General features: G+C 42.3%; 1 protein-coding gene across 5 annotated transcripts in view; it reads right to left on the bottom strand.

The window, feature by feature from the left end:
* Positions 1-18930, bottom strand: part of mprip (myosin phosphatase Rho interacting protein) — a 113575-nt gene that overhangs the window by 28027 nt on the left and 66618 nt on the right. For all 5 annotated transcript variants that reach the window (XM_067430110.1, XM_067430111.1, XM_067430113.1 and 2 more), the window contains exons 4-15: positions 17671-17822; positions 15966-16050; positions 15453-15624; positions 14480-14852; positions 12654-12783; positions 10721-10828; positions 10408-10464; positions 6579-6647; positions 6391-6480; positions 5688-5797; positions 4566-5103; positions 1934-2071 (exon numbers count right to left, since the gene is read on the bottom strand). In XM_067430110.1, coding sequence (XP_067286211.1) covers positions 1934-2071; positions 4566-5103; positions 5688-5797; positions 6391-6480; positions 6579-6647; positions 10408-10464; positions 10721-10828; positions 12654-12783; positions 14480-14852; positions 15453-15624; positions 15966-16050; positions 17671-17822 — 2022 coding nt within the window. The remainder of the gene's footprint in view (positions 1-1933; positions 2072-4565; positions 5104-5687; positions 5798-6390; positions 6481-6578; positions 6648-10407; positions 10465-10720; positions 10829-12653; positions 12784-14479; positions 14853-15452; positions 15625-15965; positions 16051-17670; positions 17823-18930) is intronic.

Below are 18930 nucleotides of genomic sequence, written 5' to 3'. Positions count from 1 at the left end.
TCCTTGAGGTGAAAATGTCAGGTTTCTGGACAAATCAGAAGACAATTCTAGAGAAAGAGACTGAAGATATTCACAAGAGCGACTGGACGAAGTGTGAGCGCACGCGTGAAATCTGAGCGAGATCTGTCACATGGATGCATTCTCGTGTTACAATAATACAACATTTAACGGCATAGAAACGCCCTCAGAGTAACTATAAAACGAGACGACGGACGTGTCTGAAAGCTACAGTCTTTTATTTGTGTTGGTTAAAATTAATGGAGAATATCTTGTGTTATTCTGTCAGCGCTCGAGTTTGTCGGCCATAAAAAAAAATTCTACATCCAACGGCCATCTTGTTTGTTGGCGTTTGTCTGTGCGGTGCGCATTGGCCTTTACGGTTACACTCATTCAGCTTCTTTCATGGTATGATGCAAATTAGAACGCTAGAAAAAAAATTAATGGCATAGGTTAGTACATCGAAGACAAAGCATGCATATTAAGAGGTTAACGAGTTGTTTCATGGGGTAAGTGACACAAAATTAGTGCTAGGTAAGAATGCCAGACCATGCCATCCAGTAATAAGCCTGCGTTCTTTTGAGGAACAATGTAGACTAAATATTAAGCAACCACTACTGTCTGTTCATAGCAAACCTTTGGATTCACTGGTGAATTAAACTAAGCAGATGAGGAAAGTGTGTCCTGAACAGATATTGAACACCTTTTGAGTGTCCCTGATATGCGATCGATGCCACGCTTAAGATAAAAATCATCCCATATGTGCTTATAACACATAAAACCTTAAGCACTATACTGAAAACTATCTAACTGTGAAGCTATTCAATCCCCAAAAAAGTCTGTAAGGTTCGAATTACACTCAGAAAGCAATGCAACACAATTTTCTGAACAAAAATAAAGACAAACACACACACTTTTGTTTTTGTGATATATGGGGACTCTCCATAGGCGTAATGGTTTTTATACTGTACAAACCGTATTTTCTATCCCCTTACACTGCCCCTAAACCTACCCATCACACACACACACACACACAGCCCCTAAACCTACCCATCACACCCAGCCCCTAAACCTACCCATCACAGGAAACATTCTGCATTTTTACTTTCTAAATTTTTTAATCCTGTGTGATTTATAAGCCTTTTGTAAAGTGGGGCCATGGGTAATGTCCTCATATTTCACCCTCTCCTGTAATACCTGTGTCATACCCATGGCATTATACACATTTGTGTCCTGATATGTCACAAAAACATGCCCACACACACACACACACACACACACACACACACACACACACACACACTATATTGCATATATTGGAGTAAGAGTAAGGTTAAAAATGAGATGAACGAATGGTTAAATATGATAAAACATGTCATGCACATACGCCCTCAATAGGCTCCTTTTCATATGCCAATGTTTATGAAGCACTTGTCTGCAAAAGATACATTTTAAATCATTTTCAACACCCTTAAGATATACTGATACTCAATGCTTTTGGGAAAATATAAATAGACACTGAAAACCTATTAACGATTGCATAAATACTGATAAAACATCTCAGTGAAATCTAAATTTCAGATGTGCATCATTGAGTATGAATGTATCAGGAGGGAACAGTAAGTTCTCATGCCATTATTGCATTAATTCATGTTTGATGTTAATAATTTCTATGTTGGAACATGCAATAGAGCTTGCATGAAGTTGACATCACAATGTCATTTTGCATGAACATGGCAAGAGGAATCTTATGTAAAGGCACAAAGAGATGTTCGTTTACATGCAACGGTCTCTAGACATGCAAAGCACGCGTTTGCAGCTTCGATGATGAAGATGGAAGCCTTGTGTTTGTTTTTCACCTAATAATGACACAATGTGCTCAATGGAAAAAAAGTCACTCAATGCCTGAATGCATTATGGAAATCATGTGACATACCGGTGAAATGTAACCAGCGCGGATCTGGTGTTCCCGGTCAAGGGCGTTTTTGAGCTGACCCTCCAGCTCCAGTTTGTGCCGATTGGAGTCCATTAACTGCTGGTGGCAGCTCTCCAACTGAACTTTCAGCTCTTCAACCTAACAACGGCCACAGCACAAAAATGTGTTACAATTTTATACTACATTGATTTTTCAACTTTGCATGTCTGTGCATTGGATACTGCATGTCTGTGCATTGGATACTGCATGTCTGTGCATTGGATACTGCATGTCTGTGCATTGGATACTGCATGTCTGTGCATTGGATACTGCATGTCTGTGCATTGGATACTGCATGTCTGTGCATTGGATACTGCAGGTCTGTGCACTGGATACTGCATGTCTGTGCACTGGATACTGCATGTCTGTGCACTGGATACTGCATGTCTGTGCATTGGATACTGCATGTCTGTGCATTGGATACTGCATGTCTGTGCACTGGATACTGCATGTCTGTGCACTGGATACTGCATGTCTGTGCATTGGATACTGCATGTCTGTGCATTGGATACTGCATGTCTGTGCACTGGATACTGCATGTCTGTGCACTGGATACTGCATGTCTGTGCACTGGATACTGCATGTCTGTGCACTGGATACTGCATGTCTGTGCACTGGATACTGCATGTCTGTGCATTGGATACTGCATGTCTGTGCATTGGATACTGCATGTCTGTGCACTGGATACTGCATGTCTGTGCACTGGATACTGCATGTCTGTGCATTGGATACTGCATGTCTGTGCATTGGATACTGCATGTCTGTGCATTGGATACTGCATGTCTGTGCACTGGATACTGCATGTCTGTGCACTGGATACTGCATGTCTGTGCACTGGATACTGCATGTCTGTGCATTGGATACTGCATGTCTGTGCACTGGATACTGCATGTCTGTGCACTGGATACTGCATGTCTGTGCATTGGATACTGCATGTCTGTGCATTGGATACTGCATGTCTGTGCATTGGATACTGCATGTCTGTGCATTGGATACTGCATGTCTGTGCATTGGATACTGCATGTCTGTGCATTGGATACTGCATGTCTGTGCATTGGATACTGCATGTCTGTGCACTGGATACTGCATGTCTGTGCATTGGATACTGCATGTCTGTGCACTGGATACTGCATGTCTGTGCATTGGATACTGCATGTCTGTGCATTGGATACTGCATGTCTGTGCATTGGATACTGCATGTCTGTGCACTGGATACTGCATGTCTGTGCATTGGATACTGCATGTCTGTGCATTGGATACTGCATGTCTGTGCATTGGATACTGCATGTCTGTGCATTGGATACTGCATGTCTGTGCATTGGATACTGCATGTCTGTGCATTGGATACTGCATGTCTGTGCATTGGATACTGCATGTCTGTGCACTGGATACTGCATGTCTGTGCATTGGATACTGCATGTCTGTGCATTGGATACTGCATGTCTGTGCATTGGATACTGCATGTCTGTGCACTGGATACTGCATGTCTGTGCATTGGATACTGCATGTCTGTGCATTGGATACTGCATGTCTGTGCACTGGATACTGCATGTCTGTGCACTGGATACTGCATGTCTGTGCATTGGATACTGCATGTCTGTGCACTGGATACTGCATGTCTGTGCATTGGATACTGCATGTCTGTGCATTGGATACTGCATGTCTGTGCATTGGATACTGCATGTCTGTGCACTGGATACTGCATGTCTGTGCATTGGATACTGCATGTCTGTGCATTGGATACTGCATGTCTGTGCATTGGATACTGCATGTCTGTGCACTGGATACTGCATGTCTGTGCATTGGATACTGCATGTCTGTGCATTGGATACTGCATGTCTGTGCATTGGATACTGCATGTCTGTGCACTGGATACTGCATGTCTGTGCATTGGATACTGCATGTCTGTGCATTGGATACTGCATGTCTGTGCACTGGATACTGCATGTCTGTGCATTGGATACTGCATGTCTGTGCATTGGATACTGCATGTCTGTGCATTGGATACTGCATGTCTGTGCATTGGATACTGCATGTCTGTGCATTGGATACTGCATGTCTGTGCACTGGATACTGCATGTCTGTGCATTGGATACTGCATGTCTGTGCATTGGATACTGCATGTCTGTGCACTGGATACTGCATGTCTGTGCATTGGATACTGCATGTCTGTGCATTGGATACTGCATGTCTGTGCATTGGATACTGCATGTCTGTGCATTGGATACTGCATGTCTGTGCATTGGATACTGCATGTCTGTGCATTGGATACTGCATGTCTGTGCATTGGATACTGCATGTCTGTGCATTGGATACTGCATGTCTGTGCACTGGATACTGCATGTCTGTGCATTGGATACTGCATGTCTGTGCATTGGATACTGCATGTCTGTGCATTGGATACTGCATGTCTGTGCATTGGATACTGCATGTCTGTGCATTGGATACTGCATGTCTGTGCACTGGATACTGCATGTCTGTGCACTGGATACTGCATGTCTGTGCATTGGATACTGCATGTCTGTGCATTGGATACTGCATGTCTGTGCATTGGATACTGCATGTCTGTGCATTGGATACTGCATGCCCGTACCCCTTTTTTGTAGCTGTCAACGAGTTTCTCCAGATCAGATGTGTCTCTGCTCGGATGGTTTGAAGGCAACGGCACCCTCCTCTCCTCCCTAATGGGCGTCTTCTCCACCTGCTGCCAGCGCTGCTCTATCTCCTCCTCCACTCTCTGCTGCTGCTCCTCCGATGGGGGTGCAGCATCTACCTGGACCACGCCCCCACTCTCAAAGTCCATCTTAGCGGTGTCAGAAGCCTCGAAGGATGCTCCGGTAACGCTCTCGTACCTGCGCCGCCGCTCCTCCCTCCTTCTGTTGCGCTCTGTCAGCTCAGCCTGGAAGGTGTCAGCCTCGTGGGCTCTCTGCTGGGCCAGAGCCTGGGCGATGGGGCGAAACTCGGCCCAGTCGAAGGTTTTGGACCTTCCTTCTCTCCTCCGTTCTCTCGCTCGGCTCTTCTTTAGTCCTCCTTCCCGCTCTACTGACGCTTCAGAGGACGGGGAGTCCTGAGTGATGTCAGGACGGGCTAGACTCTCAAAGGCTCCACAAGAGCCTTGCTCGTCCGTCAGGCTGGAAATATTTTACAAGCAAAATATTAAAGGGCTGGTTGCATGCGATTTGACTTTTTTAACTTTAGTTAGTGTGTAATGTCACTGCTTGAGCATAAACAGTTTCTGCAAAGTTACAGCGCTGAAAGTTCACTGCAAACGGAGATATTGTCTTTTAAAGTTACGGCAGTTTATTGCCTACAAAAATGGCCGGTTTGGACTACAACAAGCTTCTTCCTGGGTTGGTGACATCATAAACCCTCGCTAGTCTCCGCAGATGTGACTTCTGCCCTTAATGGGAAGGGGCGTGGCCTTAACCTGTGCTTCAGCCAATAAAAATACAGGAAACTACATTTGGCCATCTAACCAATCTAAGACCATTGCGTTTTTCAGAGGGAGGGGCTTCATAGAAGCAGGAAGCAAACGAGCCATTCAAAGCACAGACAGCGGTGTGGAATAAAGGGAGAATAAAAGAAAAATAAGACGTTTTAAAAACAAAGAAGTATTAAGACATGTAATACTGCCCCAAAAACAACAGAACCACGGCTTTAATATTTTAAAGATAAACACCATTTCTGATTCACTGCATTATGTGTGGTAACACACCTGGCAACGTCTGGAGCGGTGGACGGCCGCACGTTTTTCATGACTGCTTGGATCCAGTTGCGTCGTATTCCTGCGGTCATGGCGGAGAGTGTGTGCACCGCCTCTTGGGTCTGGGGGGACAAAAGAGCACAAAGATCAGAAGAAATATTGCAAAACCTTTGATAAAAAGAGCCAAACATGCGCTCAGAACTGGATTGTCTGTCCCTGCAGTCCCAAAAAGTAGTATTTAATTACAATTACAGAACAACAATTAAAAATACCTTTATAACATGGCATGCTAGATAAAACTAAAAGAGGAAAAAAAGGCTATAAAAAGGCCATACAATGAAATAAAACAAAGTCTATAAATAAATGTCTAAAATATAAAATAAAAAAATTCCATAAAAATCACTTAATAAAATGCAAAAAATAATCTAAATAAAAAAGTAAGTCCACAAAATAAAATGTAATTTAAAAAAAATCAAAAACAGTTATAAAAAAACAAAATAAAAAAATCAAAAGTCCATAAAATACAATAAAAAAAAAATCCATAAAAACAAAGTTAAGAAAATAAAAAGTCTACAAAATAAAATGTAAACTCTTCAAAAAGTAAAATAGAAAGTACATAAGCCAAAAAAAAGCTAATACAAATAAAAATATGTTTTTTTTAAATAAAAATAAAAATAAAAAAAGCCCATAAAATCTGAGCCGTCTGTAGACTTGCATGAATCTGGAAGCCGTAGTTGCGTTGAGCTTGATACTCCGTGACATTATAGCACGAGCTGAGGTCAATCTCTCCGTCGAGATCAGACGCCTGTGCACATAAACACTCATTCACTGAGAGAAACGTCAACAAATACAGCCATCAGGGCGAGCAATTAAACATGCACAGATAACCAGATAAACCATCACCTCTTCAGCGATCGAATCCTTGTAGTATCGGAGACTGTGATCCGTCAGCACAAACCAATACTTCTTCCACTGAAACAGAAGAGGCACATGTGGAGTGCATGAGATCAAACTGGCTTCAAGACATTTATGAGAGGCTGGATCCTTTCAGCTTCCAGCCATTGAGGCAATCAAAGTGTGGCCTTTAGAGAGCATGCTTTGAGCTAAACATCTGACCAACACGGCTGCCTATCTTCAGCACAAACCACTTTATACATCAAATGCAGAAGCCAATGGAGTTTTTGCACGTTAAGCCAAGACTCAGTAATGTTAGCCTGGATGCCAGCCGCACTCATCCCCGCCCACAACCGAACTCAGCCCCACCCCCAGCCAAACTCAGCCCCGCCCACATCCAAACTCGGCCCCGCCCACAACATCTGAGCTCGGGCAGTGCAGTCTGGACTTAGATCCTTAGAGGATTAATTATGCCTGAACAGAAACTGACCAATGAGATCATCAGGGCGGGCTTTAGCCGATGACAGACAGATGATCAACAGAAACTGACCAATGAGATCATCAGGGCGGGCTTTAGCTGATGATGGGCAGATGATCAACAGAAACTGACCAATGAGATCATCAGGGCGGGCTTTAGCCGATGACGGACAGATGATCAACAGAAACTGACCAATGAGATCATCAGGGCGGGCTTTAGCCGATGACGGAGAGATGATCAACAGAAACTGACCAATGAGATCATCAGGGCGGGCTTTAGCCGATGAAGTTCAGATGATCAACAGAAACTGACCAATGAGATCATCAGGGCGGGCTTTAGCTGATGATGGACAGATGATCAACAGAAACTGACCAATGAGATCATCAGGGCGGGCTTTAGCCGATGACGGACAGATGATCAGCAGAAACTGACCAATGAGATCATCAGGGCGGGCTTTAGCCGATGACGGACAGATGATCAACAGAAACTGACCAATGAGATCATCAGGGCGGGCTTTAGCCGATGATGGACAGATGATCAACAGAAGCTGACCAATGAGATCATCAGGGCGGGCTTTAGCCGATGACGGACAGATGATCAACAGAAACTGACCAATGAGATCATCAGGGCGGGCTTTAGCCGATGATGGACAGATGATCAACAGAAGCTGACCAATGAGATCATCAGGGCGGGCTTTAGCCGATGACGGACAGATGATCAACAGAAACTGACCAATGAGATCATCAGGGCGGGCTTTAGCCGATGACGGACAGATGATCAACAGAAACTGACCAATGAGATCATCAGGGCGGGCTTTAGCCGATGAAGGACAGATGATCAACAGAAACTGACCAATGAGATCATCAGGGCGGGCTTTAGCCGATGAAGGACAGATGATCAACAGAAACTGACCAATGAGATCATCAGGGCGGGCTTTAGCTGATGATGGACAGATGATCAACAGAAACTGACCAATGAGATCATCAGGGCGGGCTTTAGCCGATGACGGACAGATGATCAACAGAAACTGACCAATGAGATCATCAGGGCGGGCTTTAGCCGATGATGGACAGATGATCAACAGTAACTGACCAATGAGATCATCAGGGCGGGCTTTAGCCGATGATGGACAGATGATCAACAGAAACTGACCAATGAGATCATCAGGGCGGGCTTTAGCCGATGATGGACAAATGATCAACAGAAACTGACCAATGAGATCATCAGGGCGGGCTTTAGCCGATGACGGACAGATGATCAACAGAAACTGACCAATGAGATCATCAGGGCGGGCTTTAGCCGATGATGGACAGATGATCAACAGTAACTGACCAATGAGATCATCAGGGCGGGCTTTAGCCGATGATGGACAGATGATCAACAGAAACTGACCAATGAGATCATCAGGGCGGGCTTTAGCCGATGATGGACAGATGATCAACAGAAACTGACCAATGAGATCATCAGGGCGGGCTTTAGCCGATGATGGACAGATAATCAACAGAAACTGACCAATGAGATCATCAGGGCGGGCTTTAGCCGATGACGGACAGATGATCAACAGTAACTGACCAATGAGATCATCAGGGCGGGCTTTAGCCGATGATGGACAGATGATCAACAGAAACTGACCAATGAGATCATCAGGGCGGGCTTTAGCCGATGATGGACAAATGATCAACAGAAACTGACCAATGAGATCATCAGGGCGGGCTTTAGCCGATGACGGACAGATGATCAACAGAAACTGACCAATGAGATCATCAGGGCGGGCTTTAGCCGATGATGGACAGATGATCAACAGTAACTGACCAATGAGATCATCAGGGCGGGCTTTAGCCGATGATGGACAGATGATCAACAGAAACTGACCAATGAGATCATCAGGGCGGGCTTTAGCCGATGATGGACAGATGATCAACAGAAACTGACCAATGAGATCATCAGGGCGGGCTTTAGCCGATGATGGACAGATGATCAACAGAAACTGACCAATGAGATCATCAGGGCGGGCTTTAGCCGATGACGGACAGATGATCAACAGTAACTGACCAATGAGATCATCAGGGCGGGCTTTAGCCGATGATGGACAGATGATCAACAGTAACTGACCAATGAGATCATCAGGGCGGGCTTTAGCCGATGATGGACAGATGATCAACAGAAACTGACCAATGAGATCATCAGGGGATCATCAACTGACCATTTATATCAGGGGATGCCGTTTGTGGGGTAAAATGTGCGTTATTTTGGCAAGGTTTTTGCTAAAATTGTCATTCCTGGGTCTATATATCCCATAATTGAGGTCGCTTCAATCCGCGGACATGGAAAACAACCGGCGGGAAAACCGCAGACTTGGCAACACAGTGCAGTTGAGTTCTGTTGACATTTGACCACTAACGTTATGCGTCGCTCCGCTGCTCTGATTGGTTGTCGGTCTGTCCAATCGAAGGCTTCCCTGGTTGGGTTGAAACACTCCCCATAATCACAGCCCAATGAGCATCAGACTCATATTCTGACTAGAGCTGAGGATGACCACGGCAGGCTAGAGTTGTAATCAAGACCAGACCAGCTCTCCTTAAATGCATCTAAAAGATCCATATCTACTGTCTGAGAAATGTCTTATATTTAATGAATAAATGTAATTAGAATAGTAAGACACTATAGCGCTGACACCAATCAAACCACTGACAGTAAAATGCATGGCAAAGAAATTGTTTCTGAATTGGTATAATTACACCTTCATAAATAATATTCAGATTAATTTAACATTAAAACATGTCACAGAATCATTTATTCAACTGATTTGTTCAAAGCAGCCGATTCGTTTAATAACGAAACGTTGCCGAATTAGCAATTCATTTAATACTAAGTTGTTTATTGAACGGTTGTATACATCAATATCATTTGCAATCACACATATTCATGAAAACAGTTCTCTTGCTCTTGTGATTTTGCTTAATTATATTCTATGTTATATAAAAAAAACTGCATCTCGGAATTTTTGGGCCATTTCTATAAATTTGGGGCATTTTTAAGACAATGCTGCTTTGCTTTTGAACCCGGCAGCACAGTAACACAGAAATCACATTACAGAGAAGTTATTGACTGCATTTTAAGCAGAAAGTTTTACATCAAATTACATGAATGATGTTAAATCAGACAATGCACAAGCAAAGACCAAGACCTTCAAAAAACGGTCTTAAGACTGGTCTCGAGTACTACAACACTACTAAGACGTATTAATATTAACACTTTAGATATAATATGCAAAATTTAGTGATGCACTGATATTTTAGCAACCATAAATAGTCAAAAATTCAGTTTCAGTTTCAATCAAAACAGCAGAAATAGGCTTACCTGGCCCTGTTCGTCAAGCTTCACCATCCAACCTTTCTTGAAGTTCAGCAGGTCTGGCTGTAATCCAACAGGGAAACAGTCATGAGCATACACACACACACACACACACGATAGAGTAGAGCGAACATCAGGTGTGAAGCACTGACACTACAGCCCAAGAGCTCGCCTCGCCTCGGGACACTTTTACACTCGCGTGAGAGAAAAAGATGCAAGTCCGGGAGTTTTCCTGAACTACTTCACAGTCCATGAGGGACAGGACAACACACTCTCCACACACACTCACGGCGTGAGTAAACAGGGAGGTTAGGCTTACGGTCATGACGGATTCGGTTGTCCTGCGGTCCAGAGATTTGGCTCTTCTCAGAGGCGGCAGAGAGGAGTGATAGAAGTCCAAACCCTGAGCCGGGTCCATCTTCTGCTCCTGAACCAAACAAACAGCAGGTCACTCTGAGACGCCTTGACTCGAGCAATTACCCAGAAAACTACACACGCACTGACATTAAATAAGGACAATAATCATTGCAACTACGTTATGTCTGATAACTAATGAATGTCTCACCAAGGCTGCTTTTAACTGATCATAGTGAAATATTCCTCCAATCATCAGTTCTCTATGTGAATATACAGTAAAGTGTGATTTATTCCTGAGTTTATCATCATTACTCCAGTCTTCAGTGTCTCATGATCCTTCACTAATCATTCTCACACGAGGATCTGATCATCAACGCACATTTATGATTATTTTTAGTTTATATTTCTGTGGAAATCGTGATATGTTGTCCTTCTCGGGATTCTTTGAATAATATAAAGTCCAAAAGAACATCATTTATGAGAAATAGAAAGATTTGTAACATTATAAATGTCTTTAGTGGCACTTTTGATCAATTTAATGCGTCCTTGATGAACAAAAGTATTAATAAAAAAAAAAAACGTTTGATCATGAACAGTAGTCTACATTTATCAAAATGCATTTAAAACTAAATAATACAAGCAAAAATGTTACAAAACATCACATTTAACAGTCAGAATTTGCGTTTCATAGCTTGTCTTAAATTGAGCATAAAGGTAATTTAAGTGTAAAAATAGGGAAACCAAACATGCACAATCAAATGTTCAATATATATATATATATATATATATATATTTATACAAAGATGTATATACAATATACAAAGATGTTGAAGTTATTGAAGAGTCTGTGCTGCGAATCGAATGGTGTTTGTGCTTCACTGATCACAGATGCAGAAGTGGAAGATATTATCACTGAATGACTTCATAAAAACAAGAGCCTTGATCACAATCTCTACCGCTTACACTGGTGAGAAACCACCTGACCCCGCACTGAACCGGCATAAGAGGAAACAAACAGATGGGGTGTGGGTGGGTGTGTGTGTGTGTGTGTGTGTGTGAGAGAGAGAGAGAGAGAGAGAGACCCCCAGTATGTGATTGTGTGTATATATATATATATGTTAAAACAAAAATGTTATGTTCTAATTTGTTACACCAGTTATTTAAGTTCAAGTTGTTATACTGTGTTGTAATATTTTCTTTATTATTACCATCAATTATTATTATTTATGTTAATGTGTATTATTATTTATGTAATCCGCTTTGGCAATATTGTATTTTTACATTCATGCCAATAAAGCAATCTTGAATTGAATTGAAATTGAGAGAGAGAGTGAGCGAGAGCGAGAGGTTTTTTGTGTGTGTGTGTGAGTGTGTTAGAGAGCGCGAGAGAGAGAGAGCGAGAGAGTGTGTGTGTATGTGTGTGTGTGTGTGTGCGTGTGTGGTACTGCAATCCCTTTCTAAAGCCTGTAGAGCGGTGTCTCCCCTCCCCCTGACTCGAGGTTGCCAGATTGGCTGCAGGATCAGCAGAACATTTGTAGATCTGCAGCTGTGGTCACTAGAGCAGATCTGGCAACCCCAAACACTACTGACTCCTGATTGGTCGATAGGTGGAGGGCGGAGCTTCAGAACACAACATGACATCATCAACATCAGCTGAGCTGCAACAACAACTTTATAATGACAATATCCTGCCGGACTACTGTTGGCAGTGAGAGAATTGTTTGAAATTAACAGGATTTCTTAATGTCTAGAGACATATTTATGTATTTATTTTACTATTTTGTTTTAATTAATTGATTTTATTTAATTGTTTAATTTATTGTTGTTTATTTATTTATTATTTAGTTTTGTGTTTAACTGCTGTGGATATGATGTTTCCTGATGATGTTCATTACCTCCCGCGGGAAGCGTCTCATTTCACTGCGGCCCTGGCGGACGCCACCGCGGCTCGACTCCTCCACCTCCATGCGCTCCGCGTTCTCCAGCTCCAACGCCTCCATCTTCTCGATCACATTCGAGCGTCCACTGACAACACAGAAGAAGATCTTAGCAGACATCACTACACTGTAAAAAAAACGTGTTGGTTTTTGTTAAAAAGTAAGTAAACCGGTTGCCTTAAAATTTTGAGTTTATTGAAATTAAAAATTTGAGTTGATACAATGAAGGAAATTTGTTTAATAAATAGAAACTCAAAATATTATTGTATCTGAAGCACATAAAAAATGTGATAAATCATGAAAATAGCACAATTTTGCTGCGTCATCACAAATAAAACACACAATTACCCAATATGCTTACAAAATCTTTTAATAATATTTTAATAAAGGTTGTCAAATCTAAATAAATGTTCATTGTGTATTAACTCAAAATTTTAATTTCAATGAACTCCAAATTTTAAGGCAACCAGGTAACTTTTTTTACAGAGTAGGGACAGGTGGGCCTGTCACGACAACATTTTGCTGGACGATAAATTAGCCAAGAAATGATTGCGATAAACGATAATAGTCGTTCTGAGACCATTTTCATCTTAAATAATGATAATGGCATAATAATGCAGGCACACCTTTTAAAAGATCAATAAACTTTTATCTCTAAAGACTATTTAACACTAAAAACAGAAAACATTGTAAATAACCACAATAAATGAACAAAGCAACCAAAACAATAACAGCAATGGACTCTCAGTCTGTAAATAAAATGCACTTGAATAAATATCAAAAACAATAAATAAAAAGGATGAAAACTGCAACAGAAGATTGTGTTTTAGGAGCATATTAGGGGCGGCACGGTTCACAAACCCACAGCTTGGTTCGTATCACGGTTTTCAGTTCTTGTTTTTTCTTTTAATCGATAACACTCCGGAAATGTACTTCAGCGTATGATATATAGCTTAATTGTCATTTATTTGGCAAAAGGAGAATGTGTTTTGCTATCTCTACAGGAACTCATGAGCCTTTTTAACACACAAAGATAGTCCTCAGGAACGGTTAAATGTGTGTCCTGGTTTTGATGACCCCACATATGCAAACATTTCCCAAAACTACAGACAGGAATTCAGTTCACAAAATGATGTCCGAAAATATTAAAAGACTTTTCAAATGTTGCCCTTATTTGGGAGATGCACCGCATTGCCAGCCCTCCTTAAAAGGAAAGGAGAAAGCCAGTCAGTGCGGTATTTCTGTCACATGACCGCTCACAGCCTCATTGGCTGCTGGGTACAAAGTGGCACAATTCCCATAAACCCAAATTAAACCAGAGCAGAGAGCGTTCTGTTTTCAGGATGAATTCTTCAGCTCATCTATGATACGTCTGCTCGTCGGGGAAAAGTGAGCGGTTTAAAAGGACAACTCCGGTGAGAAATGCCCCTCGGGGTGATTAACAGAAGGTTAGCGAGTAGATCGTTCTCTGGGATGCGTTTTCATGAGAATCGAATGTAAAGAGTTTTATCTCTAAACACAGATTAGCTTATAACACTTGTCTATGGGGCACAGGGTAGTGAAATTAAACCGCTAGTTAATACCACTAACAGCTCAAAATAGCCTCACACTAACACGGCAGCATAATGAGGGTCCCTACATGCTAACCCAAGCATTGAGAACTCAGTAAGAGTACAAACAGTTTAATAAGAAGATATATTGGCCCATATATTCACTATATTAGCCCTAGCCGATCTCTCTTTGGCCTAATAAGGCTGATGTGGTGTGATCCGGCTGAGGCTCACCTTCTCTCCGGGCTGCGAGGGCGGCTGCGTTTCTCCGGCTTGCGGAGCATATGGCTGTCTGTGCTGGCGTCGGAGTCCAGAGAGCTCATGGAGCCGCTGATGTGGGAGCCGTTGGAGAGCAGGCTGCTGCCCGAGGGGAAGGGGTCGCTGGGGGCCGGAGACGGGCAGCGAGGGACCCCTCCGCTCAGCTCCATCCCTCCGCTCATCCTCTCCATCCCTCCGCTCTCCATCTCTCCGCTGAGCCGGCTGGAGCAGCTTCCCGTGGGAGACAGCGGAGAGATGGGAGACAGATGGGAAGCGGATGAGTGGCAGGAGAGCCCGACTTCATCCCCATTCACTGAACTCTGATCCGAGCACCGGCTCACCGCAGAGCCTGGAGAGCACAGGGGGAATCCGTGTGAGTGTGTGTGTGTGTGTGAGAGACTGTGTGTGTGTGTGTGTGGGGGGGGGGGGGGGGACCTCCTGATGGGGGGGGGGGGGGGGTGTCAAACAGTGATGTTATCAGCTTATTTTAATTTATCATAGAGAGACAATTTTGGCAGATCATTATTATAGTTTATAGAATTAAATATAACCTAATTCAAAAATTTAATTTGTATATTTAGTTGAATAACTTTGATCATAATTTTAGTGTCCCCAACTGAGCAAGCCAAGACAAAGGCGACCAAAGGAACCACTGTGTGTGTAGGTGAGCAAGTAAGTGTGTGACTGTGTCTGTGGGGCCTGGTCAACCCTACGTTATGAGGACAAAATGTCCCCACAAAGATGGCAATAACCAAAATCCTTGTGGGGACATTTTTTGGTCCCCATGAGGAAAACATCTTATAAATCATCCTAAGTGATGTTTTTTTGACACTCTAAAAATGCAGAATGTTTGCTGTGATGGATAGGTTTAGGGGCAGGGGCAGTGTGTGTGTGTGTGTGTGTGTGTGTGTGTGTGTGTGTGTGTGTGTGTGTGTGTGTTCTCCCGCACCTGCAGTGGGCAGCGGTGAGCCGAGCGGGGGCATTTCGCTCCCCCATGTGTGTGAAGCGTCCGTCTCTCGGCTCTGCAGCTCCTCCTGCCATATAATGGAGCTGGAGTCAGGCGTCGTCTCCGCTTCAGGGATGCCTGAGCCGGTCACCGCCACCTTCGCCGGCCCTGGCTCCTGCAATCACACACAACACGCATCGTTTACTTTAAAGGAACACCCCAGCATTTTTACAAATAGGGCTCCAACTTCTTCAACTTCTTTCCTACATTTAGATATGTGGGCGAATGCATTTTTGTCTCAGTGCATGCATTGTTTTTGTTTGGCAGGGTCACCGCTAGGTTAGCTTAGCATAATGAATGGAATCCTTTACTTTAATAATCCACCAGAAAAACAACATTTCACAGCACCATATTACTCTTGAAAATGTAATAAATTAGTAAAGTTCTTTGAATTATATTGATTGGATAAGAGGATCAAACTTTAAGAGGATAAACTAGAGCTAATAGTGGGTGTACCTGTGAGGTGGCCGGCTCCACTTTGCGCTTCTTCTTCTGGTTCTGCTTGTTGGTTCTGGGATAAACCAGGAGCTGTTCGGTCCACCTGGAGAGAGACAGAAGAGGTCAGACTGAGACGGATGCTGCGTTACAGGCAGGTTTTTGAGCCCGTAAGTTACGACTTAAAACCACAACTCACGGCTTTGTAGCGTTCCAGGAAAAGTCACGCCAAACTGCCTGAGTGCGAGGAGTTGCGGCAGCGAGATGTAAACAAAGCATGGCGGACCGCATGGGGCTTAACCCATTATTTGTATATTTGGACATATACAGTCCCTGACAAAAGTCTTGTCAATTGTGTACAAATTGACCTAAAGTGCCGCTGAAATATATTTTTAATCAAGATTTTTTTACAAGTAATGGCTCATTTTAATCCCACCAGCTTTTGTGATAATGTTTCAGTGAAAAACAAAACTGTCAAAAAGTATTCTAATATTCACAGCTTGGTAAAGCCCATTGAGTCAATTATTGCAAAGACATAAGTGTTGTCGCCTTGTCATATGAGCTTCACCTGTGACTAATAATGGATCAATTAGGTCTCAAGTGTGTATAAAAAGAACCCCAGTACGCTAGACCTTCACATCAACTGCAACTAGACCTCTGCAAACATGCCTAAGATTCACCCTGAGACTAAAGTTTTGATTATCAAGAGGCTGAAGACCAGATCCACTGCTGATGTGGCAGACACCTTCAATGTGTCTCAGCGTCAAGTACAGAGGATAAAAAAAAGATTTGAAGAGACTGGAGACGTTTTTGACAAGCCCAGGTCAGCCAGACCCCGCAAGACAACTGCTCGAAAGGACCGTTTGTTGGCTCGAAAATCCAAGGCCAGCCCATTTTCCACTGCAGCAGAGCTCCACGAGACCTGGTCACCTGAAGTCCCTGTGTCAACCAGAACAGTTTGTCGGATTCTGTCTCGAAATGGCCTCCATGGTCGAATCAGTGCCCAGAAGCCAGCACTAAACAAAAGACAATTGAAAAACCGTGTGGCATTTGCCAAGGCCCACAGCCTGCTAAAAGGATGGACGCTGGAAAAGTGGCAGAAGGTGGATTTTCAGATGAATCTTCAGTTGAATTACACCACAGTCGCCGCAAATATTGCAGGAGACCTACTGGAGCCAGAACGGATCCGAGATTCACCCAGAAAACAGTGAAGTTTGTTGGCGGAAACATTTTGAGTAATTTTTTCCCAAAACAAGACAATTACTTTTACTTGTCTAGTAAATACTTCTTGTTTTAAGAATATTTAGATGTTTGGACTAGAAACAAGACAAAAATACTAAGTAGGAAAAGCATTTTTGCAGTGTGTAAAAACTGCGCTATAAAGCCGGATAGTTTAATTATAGTTCGATTATGGATATTTCACATCATGTTCGAATGCATATTCAGATATCGAATAAAAAGTGCCACCCCAGACTGCGGCGTAGCACCAAATTTTGGGCCCTGGGTACAAACCATCTTGCTGGGCCCCCGATACCAAATACTATAGTGATACCAATGGGTGAGGTATTGTATTTTTATCCTAAAAACACCTTTTATTTTTATCATTAAAAAAAAGCAATTTGTACATAAATTCTATAAAAATGTTAGTGCATGTATATGTATGTATAGAAAACGCCTCGGGCCCCTTTACCCCCCGTCCGACGCCCTGATCCCAGAACACACTCACCCGTTGATGATCTCCTTGTTGTCTCCTCTGATGTAATATTCCTGCTCGGGGGTGATAATGCACAGCGCGTTCTTCTGGCCCGTCCTGGGCTCCGCGTCCATCACGTCAGTGCACAGGTTCATGTTGACCGTCCCCTGCGGAAGCGTGCTCGGCTAAGGGGGAAAACAGGCACACATTAGCCACGTTTACATGCACACTTTTTTGTCATTACGATTAAAATAATTCCGATTGAAAGATTCAGTGGACTGTTTACATGAGACGTTATCTAAACGGATCTGGGGCCTGTTCTTCGTACGCCACTAACTCCTATAATAGTCGTTAAACTAACAGGTTTGTGTTCAATCCTCAAATAAAGATTCAAACGGTTATGAATCAGCAAATCGATTCATGATTCGGATCGCCAATGCCTCGTGATTTCAGCAGTTTGACACGCGATCTGAATCATGAATCGATTCGCTGATTCATAACCGTTTGAATCTTTATTTGAGGATTGAACACAAACGCTGAAGAGTAGCCAATGCTGAATAAAGTCGTAGTTTTTGTTATTTTTGGACCCAAATGTATTTTGGATGCTTCAAGAGACTCTAATTAACCCACTGATGTCTCATATGGACTACTGTGATGATGTTTTTATTCTCTTTTCACTTGCATACGCTTTCAGACTAAATATAAAATAGATTGCTCATCTTTGTTGAATAATACAGAAGATAAAGAGCTTAAAAAATAAAATCGCAAGCGTAATATTGGTTAAATATATCGCAATTCGATTCTTTTCCAAAAACGTTCAGGGCCCTATTATTGACACATTAATAAATGAAGCTATTTTTTTAATTAATTATACATAGTTTTGATTAAATCATTAAGATGGAATCCAGATTTGTCAATATCAATGTCCGCTTTATTTATATAGCACCATTCAAACAACACACGTTGTGCTTTACAATATCTAGGTATAAAATAAATAAAAACAATATTAATAATGACAACAATCATAATAAAAATATTCTCTAATATGTATTTATATCTATTTCAACAATAGGGATACGCATGGAAAGCAAGTGTCTTTTAAGTTGTATTTTAAAAACATGTGATTAAAAGTGATTTCAACATTAAACTGCATTTAGTTAATAAATTAAGCGATTTTTTATTAATTTAATTAATTAGACATGGTTGTGATTAAATCATTAAACTGCATTTAGTTAATAAATTAAGCGATTTTTTATTAATTTAATAAATTAGACATGGTTGTGATTAAATCAT

Source organism: Pseudorasbora parva, chromosome 21, assembly GCF_024679245.1.
Source record: "Pseudorasbora parva isolate DD20220531a chromosome 21, ASM2467924v1, whole genome shotgun sequence".
NCBI classification, from domain to species: Eukaryota; Metazoa; Chordata; class Actinopteri; order Cypriniformes; family Gobionidae; genus Pseudorasbora; species Pseudorasbora parva.
The sequence above is the reverse complement of the archived record's forward strand: the minus strand, read 5'-3'. Positions and strand labels throughout refer to the sequence as shown.